This window comes from Macaca mulatta, chromosome 14 (assembly GCF_049350105.2).
Source record: "Macaca mulatta isolate MMU2019108-1 chromosome 14, T2T-MMU8v2.0, whole genome shotgun sequence".
Lineage (NCBI taxonomy): Eukaryota > Metazoa > Chordata > Mammalia > Primates > Cercopithecidae > Macaca > Macaca mulatta.
The window spans coordinates 14,908,420-14,927,979 of record NC_133419.1 but is presented as its reverse complement, the minus strand read 5'-3'; the positions used below and the strand labels follow the sequence as shown (position 1 = coordinate 14,927,979).

The 19,560-nt window shown below is 37.4% G+C and overlaps 1 protein-coding gene across 2 annotated transcripts in view; it reads left to right on the top strand.

The window, feature by feature from the left end:
• The window catches only part of ZFP91 (ZFP91 zinc finger protein, atypical E3 ubiquitin ligase), a 43,386-nt gene extending 23,826 nt beyond the window's left edge, over positions 1 to 19,560 (top strand). The window contains exons 3-11 of one of the 2 annotated variants that reach the window (XM_015114143.3): positions 7,605 to 7,814; positions 8,071 to 8,107; positions 8,725 to 8,826; positions 9,368 to 9,502; positions 10,079 to 10,129; positions 10,558 to 10,636; positions 12,399 to 12,513; positions 15,248 to 15,347; positions 15,710 to 19,560. In XM_015114143.3, coding sequence (XP_014969629.3) covers positions 7,605 to 7,814; positions 8,071 to 8,107; positions 8,725 to 8,826; positions 9,368 to 9,502; positions 10,079 to 10,129; positions 10,558 to 10,636; positions 12,399 to 12,513; positions 15,248 to 15,347; positions 15,710 to 16,220 — 1,340 coding nt within the window. In that variant the 3' untranslated portion in view covers positions 16,221 to 19,560. Of the gene's footprint in view, positions 1 to 7,604; positions 7,815 to 8,070; positions 8,108 to 8,721; positions 8,827 to 9,367; positions 9,503 to 10,078; positions 10,130 to 10,557; positions 10,637 to 12,398; positions 12,514 to 15,247; positions 15,348 to 15,709 lie in introns of both variants that reach the window. The other variant, XM_015114142.3, reaches the window with a different exon arrangement.

Sequence of the window (19,560 nt, the reverse complement as noted above, 5' to 3'; positions counted from 1 at the left end):
ATGTTCTTTGTGTTTTGTAACAGTTGTTGAAGTGCATTTTGCCTGATATTAGTAGGGCCACCCTTATGAGTTAAATTGCTTTCCTCAAAAAATGTTGAAGTCTTAACTCAGGTACCTGTGAATGGAACGTTGAGAAATAGGGTCTCTGTAGTAAATAGCCTTTTGTGGTAATTTGTTATGGCAGTCCTAGGAAACTAACACATTTTGGTTTTGGAAGTGGGCTGTAAAAAAGTACCTAAAAATGTTGGCATAGCTTTGGGATTGGATATTGTCTTGGAGTATTTTGAGGTGTGGCGCATGCCTGTAATCCCAGCTATACTGGGAAGGCTGAGGCAGGAGAATTGCTTGAACCTGGGAAGCGATGGTTGCGGTGAGCCAAGATTGCGCTGTTGCACTCCAACCTGGGCAGCAAGAGTGAAACTCTGTCTCAAAAAGAAAAGAGGAGAGTCTAGATTGCCTTGAAGAGATGGTCAACAGAAATATGAGCATTAAAGAGTCTGATGAGGCCTTAGAAGGAAATGATTAACATGTTGTTGTACAGTGGAGAAAAGGTGATCCTTGTTATAAAGTTGCAGAGAACTTGACTGAATTGTGTTCTATCATTGGTTAAGCAATGAACTTGGATATTTAGCTGAGATTTACAGGCAATGTGTAGAAGATAAAACTTTGTTTCTTCTTGTTTGTATACTAGTATGTGAGAGGAAAGATATAAATTGAGGAATGAATTGTTTAGCAAAAAGGAGTCAGCACTTGATAATTTGGAAACTTTTTAGTCGTCCAGATAGTGTATTGTGGTACAGGACCAAGGCTGTAACTGGACAGCTATTCTCTAAAGAGACTTGGTATATAACTTGTGGATCAAATCAGCCATCTCAGCAATTCCCAGAATAGACATGCAATTTTTCAGGAAAGATCTGTGGAGGACCCTCATTTGATGGCTTCGACCCCCTGAATTTCATGAAAGACTGACAAAGTTTTTGAGAATGTTGTAACAGCAGAAACACTGCCAGGCTGGACTGAATGGGACAGAGACAAAATGGAATTAAAGAAGAATGATGCTAAGGGTAGAGCTGCAAATGCTGGGTCCTGTATGTATTAGATTTCCTGGAGCCACGATGGCGGGGCTATTTCCCCAGTGGGCTCAGAGTACAAATCATTATCCACAAAAGCTTATTCTTAGGCCTAAAAGTCTAATGCTGTTTGCTAGGTTTTGGACTAACCTGGGACCCCTGACCCTTTTTTCCCCCCTTCTCTTTTCTTCCTTTTAATATGGAGATACGTAATCTATAACTGTCCCACCATTGTTTTTTGGAATCAGCTCCATAGAGGGAGAAGAATTTTGCTCTAGAGTGGACCATACCCCGAGTCTCATTCATAGCTAATCTGGATGAGATTTGATCCCTTTTGAGTTGATGATTTTTAGGGATTGTTTTGGATTTAGAGACGATACTGGAATGGGTTAAGATTCTGGGAGGTTGGGATTAGGTGAATGTCTTTTGCACATTGGAAGGACATAAATTTTAGGGAACCAGAAGGTGCAGACCACTATGGGTTGAATTTTATCCCCCCAAAAATGTGTTGAGGTCCTAGCCCTTAGTACCTGTGAATATGAACTTACTTGGAAATAGAATCTTTGCAGATGTAATCAAGTTATGATGGAGTTATTCTGTATTAGAATGGACCCTAATCCACTATGACTGATGTCCTTATAAGAATAAGCGAGACACATGGGACAGGAGGAAGCACCATGTGATGATGGAGATAGAATTGAAGTTAGCAGCTATAAGCCAAGTTGTTGACCACCACCAAAAGCTAGGAAGAGGCAAGGAATGATTCTTCCCAGAGTCTCAGAGGGAATGTGGTCTGTTACTGTGTTGATTTTGGACTTTTATCCTCCAGAGGTATGGGAGAATAGATTTCTGTTAAGACATCCCAGTTTGTTGTGATTTGGTAGAGCAGCCCTGGTAGACTAATACATTATTTCAGCTCTCTCTTTCTTACTTTTCGCGTGTAATATCTTAATCCATTCTTTTACTTTGAACCTGTTTGTGTCTTTGGATCTAAAGCAAACTTATCTAATCTGTATCCCGCAGTCTGAATGTGGCTCAGGAGGGCTTTGAATGTGTCCCAACACAAAATTGTAAACTGTCTTACACATTATGAGATCTTTTTAAAATTTTTTTATCTTATCAGCTATCATTAGTGTATTTTATGTGTGGCCCATGACATGTCATCTTCTTCCAATGTGGCCCAGAGAAGCCAAAAGATTGGACACCCAGGTCTAACCTGAGTTTCTTGTAGACAGACTGTAGATTGGTTGTATTTTTTTGTTTATCCAGTCTGCTAATATGTACCTTTTAATTCCACAGTTTATATATATTTAAATTACTGCTAAGAATGGCCTACCATTTTGCTTTGTGTTTTCTACCTGTCTTAATATCTTTTATTTTGATCTTTATTTTCTTTGTATTTCCTTCTTTGTGTTGCAGATACGTAGCAGTGTACCATTGTCTCTTTTCATTTTCTGTGTATTTTTATTTTCTTAGTGGTTACCTGGGGCTTGCATTTAGTACTTCAAACTTTATCTAGTTTAACGCCAATTTAGCTTCAGTAGGGAACGTATCTCTGCTCTGTACCATTCTGTGCCTCACCATTTATGTTATTGTTGCAGAGTGTATGTTTTGATGTCAAATGCCCATTAACATAAATTTATAATTGTTATTTTATACATTTGTCTTTCAAATCATGTAGGGAGAAAAAGGAGTTACAAATCAAAAGTATAATGCCGTATTTTTGCCTCCGTAATTACCTTTGCCAGTGTTTTAATTTATGGCTTTCAGTGCTCTCTAGTGTCCTTTAATTTCATCTTAGAGGATTCCTGGTGGCATTTTTTATAGGGCAGATCTACTAGTGATAAGCTGTTTTTGATTTTCTGGTAATGTCTTAATTTTATGAACTTCGTTTTTAAATAATAGTTCCGGCAGCTATAGAATTCTTGCTTGACGATTTTTTTTTTCTTTTCGTCACTTTGTTACCACACTGCCCTCTAACTTCCACGGTTTCTGATGAGAAATAGGCTGTTAGTCTTGTTGAGCATTCCTTGTTGCTGATGAGTTACTTCTTGCTGTTTTTATGGTTCTTTGTATTTGTCTGTCTTTTTTTTTTTTTTTTTTTTTTTTTTTTTTTTTGAGACAGAGTCTCGCTTAGTCGCCCAGGCTGGAGTGCAATGGCGCCATCTCGGCTCACTGCAAGCTCCGCCTCCCGGGTTCACGCCATTCTCCTGCTTCAGCCTCCCGAGTAGCTGGGACTACAGGCGCCCGCCGCCTCGCCCGGCTAATTTTTTGCATTTTTAGTAGAGACGGGGTTTCACCGTGTTAGCCAGGATGGTCTCGATCTCCTGACCTCGTGATACGCCCGCCTCGGCCTCCCAAAGTGCTGGGATTACAGGCGTGAGCCACCGCGATAATAATGTGTCTGGGGGCGGATCTCTTTCATTTATCCTCCTAGGAGTTAGGTAAAGTTCTTGTTTGTATAGACTTTTTTTCCCCAGTAGTTTTTCAAATATTCTTTCTGTTCATTTTCTCCTCTCCTTCTATAGATCTTATTATGCATCTCTTGACATGCTTAATGGTTGTCTAAACGATCTGCTGGGCTTTATTTTTCTTTATTCTTTTTTACTTTATATTCATACTGGATCATCTCTGTTGGCCTAGCTTAAAGTTCACTGATTCTTCTTTTTCAAGTCTGCAGTGAATTTTTGATTTCAGTTATTATACTTCTCAGCTCCAGAATTTTTTTCCCTTACTTTCCTTTTTTTTTTTTTTTTTTTTTTTTTGAGATGGAGTTTCGCTCTTGTTGCCCATGCTGGAGTGCAATGGTATTATCTTGGCTCACTGCAACCTCCACCTCCTGGGTTCAAGTGATTCTCCTACCTCAGCCTCCCAAGTAGCTGGGATTGCAGGGACACGCTGCTATACCCAGCTAATTTTTGTGTTTTTGGTAGAGGCAGGGTTTCACCATGTTGTCCAGGTTGATCTCGAACCCCTGACCTCAGGTGATCCGCCTGCCTTGGCCTCCCAGAGTGCTGGGATTACAGGTGTGAGCCACTGTACCTGGCCTCTCTTGGTTTCTTTTTATAGTTATCTTTTTATTGATATTCTGTTTTCATTGAGACATAATTCTTCTGATTTCCTTTAGTACTTTGTTAATGCTTTTCTTTAGCTCTGATTTTCTTTAGTTCTTTAAACATTTTTTTTTTACAACTTTTATTTTAGATTTGGGGGTACATGTGCAGGTTTGTTACTGGGGCATATTGTATGATACGAGATTTGGGGTACAAATGATCCCATCACACAGGTACTGAGCATAGTACCCAATAGTTTTTCAACCTCCCCCCCAGTAATCTCCAGTTTCTGTTGTTGCCATCTTTATGTCCATGAGTACCTAAAGTTTAGCTCCTACTTCGGTCTCTGTGGTCTCTGAAGGCTCTGGTCCTTTAGCTTATATTCATCGAGCGATTTGACAGATTTCCCTAAACGTCTTCACTCACGTTTTTCTTGATTCAGTGCTCCCTGGGCTTTTATAACCTTTAACTATTGTCCATAGTTTCCACAAAGTTGATTCTGACAGTTTTTGTTCATGGTACGTGTTTATTTCTGTGGAGGGACATTTTTGCTGTCATCTCTGACAGAGTGGTTTTTTTTTTTTAAAGACTAGATTTTTAGGTGATGGGGGCAGTAGTATTCAATAAGAATAAGATAGGCTATTATGTTTTATTTATAATGGTAAGCTATTGTTATCAAATTGTTGGCATCATTTATCCAATGAGTATAAAATCCACAGTATAGGAAGTTGTGGGAATACCATCCTTTCATCATGAAGAAGAAAAGAGCTTTGTTGAGGACAGGAGGTTATGGAGTGGGTTCAAAGTCCAACTCAGTACAGTTGTGTTAAGGAAAAAAAAGATGTTTCTATTATTAAATGTTGTAATACTTCATAGATGGTGTTGAATTGTTCTCTTTGATGAAATTGTTTTAAAAGTAGTCATGACCTACATGTAAAAGTCCTTCATTATTAATTTCAAAATATGATTTCTAAATCTAGGTGTCCTTAGCTAACCTTGTGATTTTGAATAAGCTTCTTCTTTGGTCTTCTAGATACTTTATGGGTAAAACTTAATGGATTGTGCTTAGACTGAATGGCGTTTGAGGTATTTTCACCTCTATTAATGGTTTTTTTTTAATTTTTTCTATTAAAATAGCTCAGATAGGAGGGTGATGCAATAATGAATGGAAAAGGCAGCTAAAAGGAAATGCACAACTGATTTTGATGGTTGTTTAGAACTGTTCACACTGCTATGTATCTCTGTGTTTCAAACTAATTTCATTACTTCAGTATATTCTCATAAAACTTTCAGTATAGTTAAAGCTAAAGTAGCCTATAGTCACCACATTGCTCCATAGTAAACTATTTTTTAATGTTAAGCAAAAATGTTGCCATACTGTATATATAGTTTTGTGTCTTTTTTATACATTTAACAATATTTTTGCTGATAATTCCATGTCATTTTTAACAGAAACCTACCTCTATTTAGTATTCCATCGTAGGAAGGTATCATGGTTTATTTAAGCACTTTATCTTCGACAGAGGGTTAGGTTGTTTCTGTTCTTTGCTATTATAAACATGCTACAGTTAACCCCATGTGGTAGTTTATATTTCTAGGACATATACTTAAACGTGAAATTACTACACATATTTTTGGACCTTCTCTGGAAGTAACCAGTACTTGTGAATTTCTTGTATCTCCTTCCAGAAATGTTGTAGTATGTAAGATATATATACACACACACACACACTCACACATACTGTAATGACTAATGTATAGCACTGTTTTTAAGTAGTAGAAGAGTAGAAAACTAAACGTTCAAAGGGGGATTGGTTTCATAAGTTATATATTTGTATATATCTTACATATATATCTCTTACATATGTACACAATTATTTGTGAAACCAATCCCTCTTTGAAAGTTTAGTTTTCTACTCTTCTACTACTTAAAAACAGTGCTATACATTAGTCATTTATAAGTATGATTGTAATTTTGTAGGATAAATTTCTAGTAGTTGAACATCATGTGGAAAGGTGTATACATTTATAATTTTGATGTATATTGTCAAATTGTTCTGCATGGAAGTTTTGCTAATACATTATCATCTGTGTGTTAGAGTATGTTGTCAAATACAGTATATTGTCAAATATGATCATCCCCAGTATGATACATGAAAAATGGTGTCTTGCTATTGTTCTCATTTGAGTCTCTCTTGTTCTGAGTGGATTGAGCTTTTGTTTTTGTTTTTTGTTCCTATTTTTCTTTTCTTTTTTTCCTTTCCTTTTTTTTTTTTTTTTTTTTTGACGGAGTCTTGCTGTTTTGCCGAGGCTGGAGTGCAGTGGCGCAATCTCAGCTCACTGCAACTTCTGCCTCCCGGGTTCAAGCAATTCTCCTGCCTCAGCCTCCCCAGAAGCTGGGATTACAGGTGTGCACCACCATGCCTGGCTAATTTTTCTATCTTTGGTAGGGACGGGGTTTCACCATGTTGGCCAGGCTGGTCATGAACTCCTGACCTTGTGATCTGCCTGCCTCGGCCACCCAAAGTGCTAGGATTACAGGCATGAGCCACTGTGCCCGGCCTGTTAGTTCCTATTTTTCTATTGGGTTGTTAGACTTTGTGTATGGTGTGAAAATTGTTTTTATGTGTATCTTATGACTTGAAATTGTGTTTTATTATTGGCCCTTTCCCATTCTAAGTTTATTAAATAATCATCTATTGTTAAAATGGGCTCACTTCTAATGTACTTTTTTTTTTATATAGGTCTAAGTAATTCGCTACTGCAGGTATGAAAGCCAGTTTCTGAGGTTAACTTTTTATTACTTACGGCTCAAGAGAGGATGACCTACCATACTTCATTCACCCCTTAAAACATGACAAAATATAGGATAACAATAACAGATTTTGTGTGTTCTCCTGTACACAGTGTCTTATAGGACAACTGAAACAGAATAGCACCAGAGCTGGACTTTACCATTCAATTGCTTTATAGATTAGTTCAAATTTACAGTGTGGTTTTAGGAAAAACTCTTGATTAGAGTGAAAAGTACTCCTGTTAGGAATTCCTCTTCAGTAATTTGTTATAGACTTGTTTGATTGTAAATAACATCTAGATCTATGGTTCGTTCTTTTTGGTGCCTCTGTAGTTCTGGTCATCTTTTTGGGACCAATTAATTTAGTTTCTTTTAACTTAGATCTAAAAGGTAGAATTTCATGAATCCAATTAAGTGTATTTTGCATAGTTAACATTGCATTTTTTAGAAGATAAGGCAGTATAAAATTACTACTTTGCAATATGAAATAATTTATTTAGCATAGTGACATTAAGGGTAAGTTATCTAATTTTCTTCTTTTTTATTATTTCAATAAAAGTCTTAGGTTCTTTTTCCTTTGAAAATACTTAATTTATCCTCAAGTAACTATTTACAATTAGTAGACATACAGGGATGCTTATTGGTTAACCGTAAACTTAAAAGAGAATGGTATGTCTTTTTATTTAGATCCCAAGGAAGAAAAAGAGGAAGAAGACGATTCTGCCCTCCCTCAGGAAGTTTCCATTGCTGCATCTAGACCTAGCCGGGGCTGGCGTAGTAGTAGGACATCTGTTTCTCGCCATCGTGATACAGAGAACACCCGAAGCTCTCGGTCCAAGACTGGTTCATTGCAACTCATTTGCAAGTCAGAACCAAATACAGACCAACTTGATTATGGTACAGTGCAGCTAGAATATGGTGTTTACTAACTAGTTGCTGTTATATTTTAAATGTAATGTTGAACATTTGCCTTAACAGCTTAACTGTCAGGGGCAGGTGTGATGGTGTAGGTAATATTTCTTTGAACAATTTGCAGATACTCTGCTTTTGTGTAATTACGCCATGCAGTAATTTGATTTGCATTTCTTGACTGCAGAGAGAAAATATCTTATATCTACACTAATAAAATTTTGTTTTGTCTTTGTTTTTCTAGATGTTGGAGAAGAGCATCAGTCTCCAGGTGGCATTAGGTAGAAAAATGTTAATATTTCATTTTTAAACCTTTGGGGAAATAACATAGTGACATTAAATGATTCAGAAGTTGCTTCCATTTGAAACAATTTTGAGCTGTAAGAGAAATTAACGTCAGTTTTGATACTGCATTTAGATTCCATGTTGAGCTTAATTAGAACTTAAACCATGTAATCTGCTTACATAACTTAGAAATCATGTCTTGAGTACCTTATGTGTTTGGACTTATTCCATGGTAGGAACTAATGTGAAATATGGGTGTTTTGGCCAAGGATTTGAGATTTCATTGGAATCTTGTGTGTTGTGATTTATCTGTTAATAAGTCTTTCAATACAGCAGATCACCAGACAGTATTACAAAGTCAGTTGTTTCTTAACTTTTAATGCCATTGAGTTGTCATCACCCTGTCTTTATCTAGGATTTATGTGTTTTTAGTTTCAATTATTATTCTTTGTGATAAAGCCACTAGATTTCAGTCCAATTAGGTCATTAGGCTGAAAATGCTGGGTGATTTTATCAGTTTTTGGCTACCTCTTAATAAATTACCAAATTAAATCTCCTCAGACATGATCCTTAAAACCAGAATGTCTCATTTCTATTTACTTATTTTTAGTAGTGAAGAGGAAGAGGAGGAGGAAGAAGAGATGTTAATCAGTGAAGAGGAGATACCATTCAAAGATGACCCAAGAGATGAGACCTACAAACCCCACTTAGAAAGGCATGTCTCAGATTTTACTCCAGACATGTCAATGAAATATAAGTAGGAAAACATTGTTGAATGCTTTTATTTTGTTATTGCCAAACTAATGAGTGTAGAATTAATTTTAAATGAGTAATTATGCACTTCTGTTGTAAGTCTAACATCTTACCATACCCTGATATAATCGTCTCTCCCATTTGTAGAACTTTATTTTGATTATATATAAGTTTTTATGAGTCTGCATGTTTTATCTCAACAAGGTATCATGAGTAGCCTGAATACTTAGAATTTTTTTAACTTATTGTCTCATTTCTCTTTACAATTATAGTGAGATTTGATTTACAGTCATCTTTAGTCTGGGGAGGGTTCAGTCCATGAACATCTTATACATATATTTAGATCATTACTACGCATGTGAGGATGATTGGTAAATCACATTTCATGAACTGAGGAGAGTAGTTTTATAACAAATCAGTGATAACTCTAAGCTTTAATTTGTTGTCATAGTCTTCTTTGAAAAGATCTTTTGCCTAGTGTTGAAATGCATTTGTGTTTTCAGGGAAACCCCAAAGCCACGGAGAAAATCAGGGAAGGTAAAAGAAGAGAAGGAGAAAAAGGAAATTAAAGTGGAAGTAGAGGTGGAGGTGAAAGAAGAGGAGAATGAAATTAGAGAGGATGAGGAACCTCCGAGGAAGTGAGTAGACAATTATTATTAAAAATGGAAATCTAACAGATTTTGAAACCACTAGTGGAAAATAGAGTGGGAGTGTGAGGAAGGATGTTGACATACACATGCTTCAAAATATGTATTTTTTAACTTAAAAAAATTTGGCCTCAAGCAGCTGAATTTCACTGGAGAGACTCTTGGTAAAAAATGTTTAGATTTTTTAGTTCTATTGCAAGGAGAAAGTATGTTTTATTCTCAGGGCTTTTAGATGATACGTGGTAGCAACTCTAAAAGTAACACATTGAGATTTATCTAAGTCTTTCATAGTATTGCATGGTTTATGGAGGTATATATTTAATCTGTCTTACAGACTGATTTGAAAGTGAAATTACGTCAGAGTAAAATCTTGCTTGATTTGCCAGATATGTCTTTGACTTTATGTATTCTTGGTTATCCTTTGCCACTTGTTCTTTGTGTGTGTGTGTGTGTGTGTGTGTGTGTGTGTGTGTGTGTGTGTGTGTGTGTCTGTCTGTCTTCAGCCAGCCTTCACTCTGTAAGTTTTGATTCAGAATGTGTCTACTGTTACCCTGTCTTCAATTATAGGAGAGGAAGAAGACGAAAAGATGACAAAAGTCCACGTTTACCCAAAAGGAGGTGAGGAATTTTTACCCCTACTGTTTTGCACCTTATTCCAATACCAGGTACTTTACTTACATATTTAGACTTCATGATAATCCTGCAGGAATGGCCATTCAAAAATTTCACGAAAGCAACTTCACTAATATCCTAGATGCACAGGTATTATCTTATTTTCATTGTAAGATCTTGAAATTTCCAACAATCTTAATACTTTACCTTTTGGGGTGTTATTAGTTTATTTGTGTTACTTTTTAATTCCGTCAAATATTTGCTAATTCTTGGCTACTTCTAATACAAATTCTGTGTAATCTATATAGTAGTAAAGAGATTTTAATTCTTCCTACTATAAAATAGCTATTCTCTATAGCACAGTTTGAGTCAAAGGCCACTGTGCAGAGTGCCACTTTTGTTTTGCTAACTTTTCTTCTGCGTTTTGATAATAGAAAAAAGCCTCCAATCCAGTATGTCCGTTGTGAGATGGAAGGATGTGGAACTGTCCTTGCCCACCCTCGCTATTTGCAGGTCAGTGAAGTTGTTATATAAGAGCCTTTCCGGTTGTGTTCCATTACTTGTTCTTGCACCACGAGATTTTAATTTATTGGCTTGTGTAGGCTTTATCATTGACATATAATGTCAAGAAAAGTCTTTCTTTAAATATAAAATGACTTTAACCCATTTATGCCTAGTGTTCCATTATTAGAATGCTAAGCTTGGGCAAGTTATTTATATCCTACTGCTCAAGGTCATCACCAAGGTCTGATTTTTCACAAAAAACATTTGCAACCTTTGGCATAAATGGGTTAATCATTATTAGTCCATTTGTGCTGCTATAATAGAGTACCTGAGACTGGGTAATTTACAGAGAACATACATTTATTTATTATCTTGTGGTTCTGGAGACTGGAAAGTCCAAGAGCATGGTGCCCACATCTCACAAGGGCCTTTTAACTGTGTCAGCCCATGGTTAAGTTATGGAAGTTAAGGAAGGGCAAGAATAGGTTGAACTTGCTTTTGTAACAAATCCACTCCAATGATAATATCAACCCATTTATATAAGGGTAGAGGCCTTAAGACCTAAGCACCTCCCATTAGGTCCAGCCTTCCAACACTATCACATTGGGGATTAAGTTTCCAACACATGAACTGTGGTGAACACATCCAAACTCATAGCATCTTCTCTTAAAAAAAACAAAAAATGAAAAATGGTGACTAAGAATCTGAACCCAAATAGAGGACTTTCCTTGGAATCTTTCAATATTACAGTAATTCCCAATGTGGTGTAAATACTTCTGATATGAGATGACGGTAACAACATTCCAAGACACAGAGTAACAGATTTTATTTTACAACGATTTAGAAAAAAAGTAAAATTAGAACTCAAACCTCTGATTTCTTGGATACTGTGTAGAATGAATAAAAGACTTTTAATTCAGGTTTTGTTTTTATTTTTTTTGAGTAGATTATTATTATTTTTGATGAGTAAAGGTACCACTTACATTTGGGTCCGGCAGGAAACATGAAAGTGAAATACTGCTTAGGAAATACCTGTTTGATCTTTAGCAACAAATATAACTTGACACTAAGGCCTTACTTATGGATTGTGGTTCAGTTATAACAATAGCTGCTCCTCCTCTGCCGTGTGCCATTTGCTGCTCTAAAGCACGGTACAATATATAAATCTCTTACCCCATAACAACACTTTGAGATGGTTATTGTTATCTCCATTTTACAAATGGGAACTGGAGCTTGAAATATTTATCTCCTAAGATTACAAAGGCTGGTGAATGACAGACCCAGATTGGAAACCAGGTCTGTATATTTCCATAGCCTGTGTTCTTAGCCATTTTATTTATTTATTTATTTATTTATTTTTTTTTGAGACTGAGTCTGGCTCTGTCGCCCAGGCTGGAGTGCAGTGGCCGGATCTCAGCTCACTGCAAGCTCCGCCTCCCGGGTTTACGCCATTCTCCTGCCTCAGCCTCCCGAGTAGCTGGGACCACAGGCGCCCGCCACTTCGCGCGGCTAGTTTTTTGTATTTTTTTTAGTAGAGATGGGGTTTCACCGTGTTAGCCAGGATGGTCTCGATCTCCTGACCTCGTGATCCGCCCGTCTCGGCCTCCCAAAGTGCTGGGATTACAGGCTTGAGCCACCGCGCCTGGCCGCCATTTTATTATACTCCCTCACTATCCATGTGCGAAATCTAAGTATTTGGTTTTCTTTCAGTACTTTCAGGAAGCCTTGATTTATTTATTTTTTTCTCCCCTTTCACTTTCTCTTGTTTTAGCACCACATTAAATACCAGCATTTGCTGAAGAAGAAATACGTATGTCCCCATCCCTCTTGTGGACGACTCTTCAGGCTCCAGAAGCAACTTCTGCGACATGCCAAACATCATACAGGTACTTTTAAAATGTGTTTATCAAGTAGGTAATTAATTGCACTGTGGTTTTTTTTTTTTTTTTTTTTGCATGTTGGTAATGATAACGTTTTTCTAACATAAATCTTAAAAGATTCTATAGTCAAGTGTGTGGGGAAAAGGTGTGAAAATAAAATGTAGTAAGACAAATTTTCCAAGGGATGGAAAAACTAGGACTTTTGAATTTTTATCCTTTGACTTCTTGAACTTCTATGACCAGGATAATGATCTTTTACTGAGCATTCTGTATCAACTGTGGACTAAATACTTTATGTATATTATTGTTAATCAGTCTGTTCAACACCACTAAATTTGTTTATATTGATCTTCTTTTACAGCTAAGGAACTAGAAGCTTTGCAGGATTAAGTAACCTGCCCATGGTCACATAGCTAGTTTTTAGAAGCATAATACTCTGCTGCTATTGAAACTGTGAAAGCTAGCTGTTGAATTTGCATGTAACCTCCCATAGGAACTGTCAAAAAGAGATGCTGAGTGTCTGCAATATGTATTATAGAATAGACTCAAATTCAATTTATTTGTAACCACTGACCATCTCAGTGCAGTGTACCTAATAGGAACAAATTAGGTGCATACCACTGAGTATGTGCCAGACACTTGATAATTACACATTACCTTCTCAACAATCTTGGAGAGTAAGTCTAGGAATTCTAGTTGTAGAATTATGTCTCCTGCCCAAGGTCATACTGATAGATGTATTATCTCCTTCATTTACTGTAGGCAAGTTACTTCACTTCTCTTTTCACTTTTCCTTCTCTGTGTATTAAGGATACCAATATAAGTTATTGTAAGGATGAAATGAGATAACATAAAATGCTATTGACTACACAGAGCCTGGCACATGGTAGACTTTTTCACAATACCAGGATTGAACTTGACCACTCCAAAGTCTACAGTTTTCTTTTACCATGTTTCTTCAGAGTTATTTCCACAAGTAACAGTTATTTCTGTTTCTTGATAGGTACTGCAATTTCTGTCTTCCTTCTGCTCCCTGTTAATACTGTTTTTTGCCATAGAAAAGTCATTTCTGACAAGCACTTTAGATTGTTTTAGTTAAATATCACAAGCCTATGAAAAACTGTTTTATAAATTCAGTACATTTCAAATATTTATATTTGGTTAATACAATTTATGGTGTTAGTTCTCCTTTTGCAAATTAGTGTATAGAGACTTTTTTTTGCAAATTAATTTATTTAGCAAATAGATGCCCCACACAGGTTTGTCCTGCTATGGAACTGGAAATGTGGACATGACCTGGGAGATACTAAGAGTTTCCTAAGTTAAAACTGTGCATTTTTAGACCTTGCTATATAAAGTATGGAACACAGACCAACCAGCATTGACATCACTTGGGTTCTTATTAGAGATACAGAATCTCAGGCCCTGCTTCAGACCTGCTGAATCAGCATATACATTTAATAAGCTATCCAGGTGATCTGTAAGCTGTTTAGAAAGGAGTATAGGATTAAATTGAATGTTGTTCACCTTTTTTTTTCTTTTTTTTTTTTGAGACGGAGTCTTGCTCTGTCACCCAGGCTGGAGTACAGTGGCGTGATCTCAGCTCACTGCAAGCTCCGCCTCCCAGGTTCACGCCGCCGTTCTCCTGCCTCAGCCTCCTGAGTAGCTGGGACTGCAGGTGCCCGCCACCACGCCCGGCTGATTTTTTGTATTTTTAGTAGAGATGGGGTTTCACCGTGTTAGCCAGGATGGTCTCGATCTCCCGACCTCGTGATCCACCCGCCTCGGCCTCCCAAAGTGCTGGCATTACAGGCGTGAGCCACCACGCCCGGCTGAATGTTGTTCACCTTTTAACTTAAATTCATGTTTTCATTCTGATTAATTCTGGTAATTTGAAGCAAAAGGAGTAGAAAATGTAGTGGTCATTAATTCAACAAATATATATATTGAGCACTTCTTTGGGCGCAGGCTTCCCGAACACGTGGTAAAGAAATGAATAAGTACAATGTTCCTTTACCTCGTAGATTGAACACCATGTTACCACATTCATCAAATCCTGCGTAGTGTGGTGGAGGGTGTTGTGAGTGACAAAGGGAGGTAGTTGAAAGGTGCAGAAGATGGGTAGGAAAATAAGGTAAAGTAGTACAGGTATTGTTTACATACATTTCATAGCAGCAACTCCAGTCTTGAGAAAAGTTTGTTTATCTTGGGTAACATTTTTTAAACCTGAAACAGGATATGATTACCTCTGGATCAGTTTTCTTTTATATAGTGCCAAGTTCTTGTGTTTTGTTTTTGTTTTGTTTGAATGCCAGTTCTTTCTGTGTAAGCATTCAGTTTTCATTGTCTGTGAAAAAAATTGTTTTAAGGAATAAAATATACGGAAAATATAGTTGTTTACTTGCTAAACACTTGGTATCCAAGACCTGGATTAGTGGTAAAATTGAGATGAGGATTCCAGTTCTTATATTTTTATCTAGTTTTTCTGTTTGTGTTTTTTGTTGTTGTTGTTGTTGTTGTTTAAACAGGTCCTTATGCTACTGTGTGTTTGGATGTTTTCTTAAAGCAATATTTTTCCTTTTTAAATTTTGTTTACCGAAAGTGTTTATACATTGAAAATAGCATTGCTTTTACTCTAAATTACCTGCCCCATCATCTGCTTACTTACTGTAAGGGAGGGAAAATATGTATTTTACAGGGTGTCTAAATAGAACACTAACCACAGTATTTTTCTTCGTAGATCAAAGGGATTATATCTGTGAATATTGTGCTCGGGCCTTCAAGAGTTCCCACAATCTGGCAGTGCACCGGATGATTCACACTGGCGAGAAGCCATTACAGTGAGTGTTATTTACTGGTGAACATCTGGGTGAGAAGGATATATGCCCTACTTGAAGGTTTGCCACTTTACAAACATTTTAGTTTCCACTGCTGTTTACTTTCATCAAATAAATGAGTGGATGTTGATTGGGAGCATTAGTTAGTGGCCTTTTTCTTAGTTTCCCTCTGTTTTTCAAGCAAACGGAAGAAAATCAGATAAGTTTTCCATCTAGTAACATTTCCCAATCCTTCAAAAGAAGTGTGTTACTGATTATTGTGCATGTATGTATATATGTGAGCTCTGAATTCTAACCCTGACCCTGAATAAGAGCACTCTTTATTTCTCTGTTGGATCAGCCATTTCCTTTTCTCCTCTCCTTAGATGTGAGATCTGTGGATTTACTTGTCGACAAAAGGCATCTCTTAATTGGCACATGAAGAAACATGATGCAGACTCCTTCTACCAGTTTTCTTGCAATATCTGTGGCAAAAAATTTGAGAAGAAGGACAGCGTGGTGGCACACAAGGCAAAAAGCCACCCTGAGGTGCTGATTGCAGAAGCTCTGGCTGCCAATGCAGGCGCCCTCATCACCAGCACAGATATCTTGGGCACTAACCCAGAGTCCCTGACGCAGCCTTCAGATGGTCAGGGTCTTCCTCTTCTTCCTGAGCCCTTGGGAAACTCAACCTCTGGAGAGTGCCTACTGCTAGAAGCTGAAGGGATGTCAAAGTCATACTGCAGTGGGACAGAACGGGTGAGCCTGATGGCTGATGGGAAGATCTTTGTGGGAAGCGGCAGCAGTGGAGGCACTGAAGGGCTGGTTATGAACTCAGATATACTCGGTGCTACCACAGAGGTTCTGATTGAAGATTCAGACTCTACTGGACCTTAGTGGACAGGAAGACTTGGGGCATGGGACAGCTCAGACTTTGTATTTAAAGGTTAAAAAGGACAAAAAAAAAAAAATCTAAAGCATTTAAAATCGAGTGAAATAACTGAAGGGCCTGCTCTTTCCATTGTGGATCACAGCACACACATACATACACACACCCCCTTCCAATTCCCATCCCCTGTTCTCCCTCTATTGCTCCCCTTATAAAATTGATGTTGTCTTTACCAGAAAGGTAGACAAAAAAGAAGCAGCAGCAGCTCTTAAAGTGAGGGTTATTCTCATACTAGGTTCCAGCCATCAGCAGACTTCCTGCTCATCGGCAGATCCTCCTTTCCAACCTGTAACTCTGATGTGCTCTGGATCAGCTTTTAATTTTTAATAGTATATTACTGTCTTCTAAATCCCTTCTCCTCCTCTACTGCTGCCCTGTGGTTCTGGCTCCTACCCCCTGCGGCACACTTACCTTCAAATACCATAGAATTCTAATCTCTGGAGGCTGGCAGCTTGACTTGGCACTTTAGGGCCCCTTAGCAGGGTGAGCTGTTAAAACAGCACACATCTCTCATCCCCTCTTCCTTTATTCCCCACTGGGTTTCAGAAAGGAAGGATATATGGGGACCACCTCCCTCCTCTTTGATCCCAGCATCTCAGTCCCCCTCCCAAACCTCCATATGGCTCTCAATGGTGCTCACTTGCTTGGAAGCAGGCTCCCAATAGGGAGAGGGCTGCCCTCTACACAGTCTCTTCGACTGTAAGACAGGGCTCTGTATCAGTGAGGCGACGAGAAAAGTCCCAGGCTAATGGCAGAAATTTGCACTTTGAACATGTGTGTTTTTGTGTTGTGGAACCTGAGATTCCTTATTTATTAACAAAGTCTGATTTTTTTTTTTTTCTTTTTGGAGTCTTTGTTGCTATATTTTGTGGGGCTGGGAGAGAGAGATTAGATTATTTTGACATGGGATCCCTTCCATAACAGGTACTTTGAAGGCAAGACATAGGGTTGAAGAAGCACAGCCAGCCTCTGAAATCATAGCTCTCTAGTGGCCTTTAAAGAAAGCTGGTCCTCAGCACTAACATAATCACTACAATAGCCTAGTGCTTTTTTGGAAGCCTTTTTAGGGAAGAATGTTAGGTTCGTGGTAACTAGTATGCTCTTTGAGATTTTTAGAGCGTTGAGACTTAGGAATTTTGAGAGGATGAGGAGGGTTGTTCAGAATCTAAGTTATAGATAGAAAATTGTTTCTTGTGAATTTATTTCTTTTCTCTTTTTTGCCCCTACCATTTCCTTACATTTCCCTTGGGGCCCATCTCTGGCTCCTCGCTTTTTGTTTTTTGCTTTGCTTTTTATCATCAGTTCATTCCAGCTCCCTGTTAGTGAAGGACACTGCTGTTAGTGAAGGAACAAAGTCTATGAGTCCTAAAATTTTAAGTCAAATTAAACTCTCTTTCCCCTTTAGTAACACTTCAGAAGAGGAAAAACTTCAATAGCCAAAGTTAATAATCCTATATAATAATTGCTTTGACTTTCACCTAAAATTCTGGGAATCACAATTTCCTAGGGATAGAGATTGTGTTGGGGCATGGACTGCTTATTGCTGTTCACTGGAGAGAAGAGGTAGTGTTTTTGTACAAGGTCATATCGCCAAAAGCCCCAAATCCTGTTTTGGCTCATCTTCAGGTAAAGAGTAATTCCTATCCTGTGTGCCTCAAAAGCTAGAATCGAAGGCTTACGCTATTCATTGTTTATTGTCAGAAATGCGTGATGGCTATTGCAAAGAATGACGTTTTGCTGGGAAAAAAAAAAGTTTGTTTTTCACAAACATGGTTTATCAATTTTTTTTTTTAAATTCTTTTTTCCCAAAAAGAAGAGTAACAAAATGTCATTTCTGAAAGAGGCTTACTTTATACCCACTACTGTTAGCATTTGAGATGCCAGGGAATAGGGAGTGAGACACCTACAATCACCAGTCTCAAATGTGCTATTGTTTCTTTTCAGAGTGTTGCAGATTTGCCATTTCTCCATAATATGGGGATAGAAAATGGCATAAAGATAGAAGGAATGTAGAATATGCTTTCCTGCCAACATGGTTTGGAGTTGACTTTGGTATATTGAGTAGATTTGAAAATACAAGATTGATTGGATGAATCTACAAAAAAGTTGTCCTACTCTCAGGTCCCTTTTATACTTTCTGACTAGCTATCATCTATATTCCACACTTCGCTTTTTCGTCACACTTATCCTTTGTTTCCATAAATTTCATTTGCAGTGGTTAGTCATCAGATATTTTAGCCTCCTACACAAAAGCAAACTGCATTTTTAAAAATCTTTCTGAGATGGGAGAAAGTGTATTCTCCTGATACCACTCTACCCACAAAAAAAACAACCTGTTAGTTTTACTAATTAGAAACTTGCTGTACTTTTTCTTTTAGGGATCAACGGCCCTCTTCATAGCTATCATTTGCCTACAATAAATTATTGTAGCAGTTTGCAATACCAAAATATTTTTTATGGACTTTATATTTTTCCTTTCGATAAAGGGATGCTGCATAGTAAAGAGTTGGTATAATTAAACTATCTCAGCCCTTTCCCTGCTTTCCTTTCTGCTCCATATGCCTCATTGTCCTTCCAGGGAGCTCTTTTAATCTTAAAGTTCTACATTTCATACTCTTAGTCAAATTCTGTTACCTTTTTAATAACTCTTCCCACTGCATATTTCCATCTTGAATTGGTGGTTCTAAATTCTGAAACTGTAGTTGAGATACAACTATTGAATATTTCTGGGAGATGTGCATCCCTCTTCTTTGTGGTTGCCTAAGATTATTTTGCATAATTGAGACTCCTTGATAATGCTTCAGAGAGTTTAGGCAAACGCTGGCCATGGCCGTGGGAGTACTGGGAGTAAAATAAAAATATTAAGGTATAGACTAGCATCCACATAGAGCACTTGAACCTCCTTTGTACCTGTTTGGGGAAAAAATATAAAGAGTGTACTACCAATCTAAATAAGATTATTATAGTCTGGTTGTTTGAAATGCCATTTTTTTCTCCTTTTGTGTTTTTCCCACTTTCCAGTGTACTCGAAAATTGAGCAAATGTAATGGATCAATTTAAAATATTTTATTTCCTAAAAGCCTTTTTTGCCTGTTGTAATGTGCAGGACCCTTCTCCTTTCATGGGAGAGACAGGTAGTTACCTGAATATAGGTTGAAAAGGTTATGTAAAAAGAAATTATAATAAAAGGGATACTTTGCTTTTCAAATCTTTGTTTTCTCTTAATCTAGGTAAGGCATATTAAAAATAAATATGTAAAGAAGAAAAATAAAAGTTGTCTTCATGGAA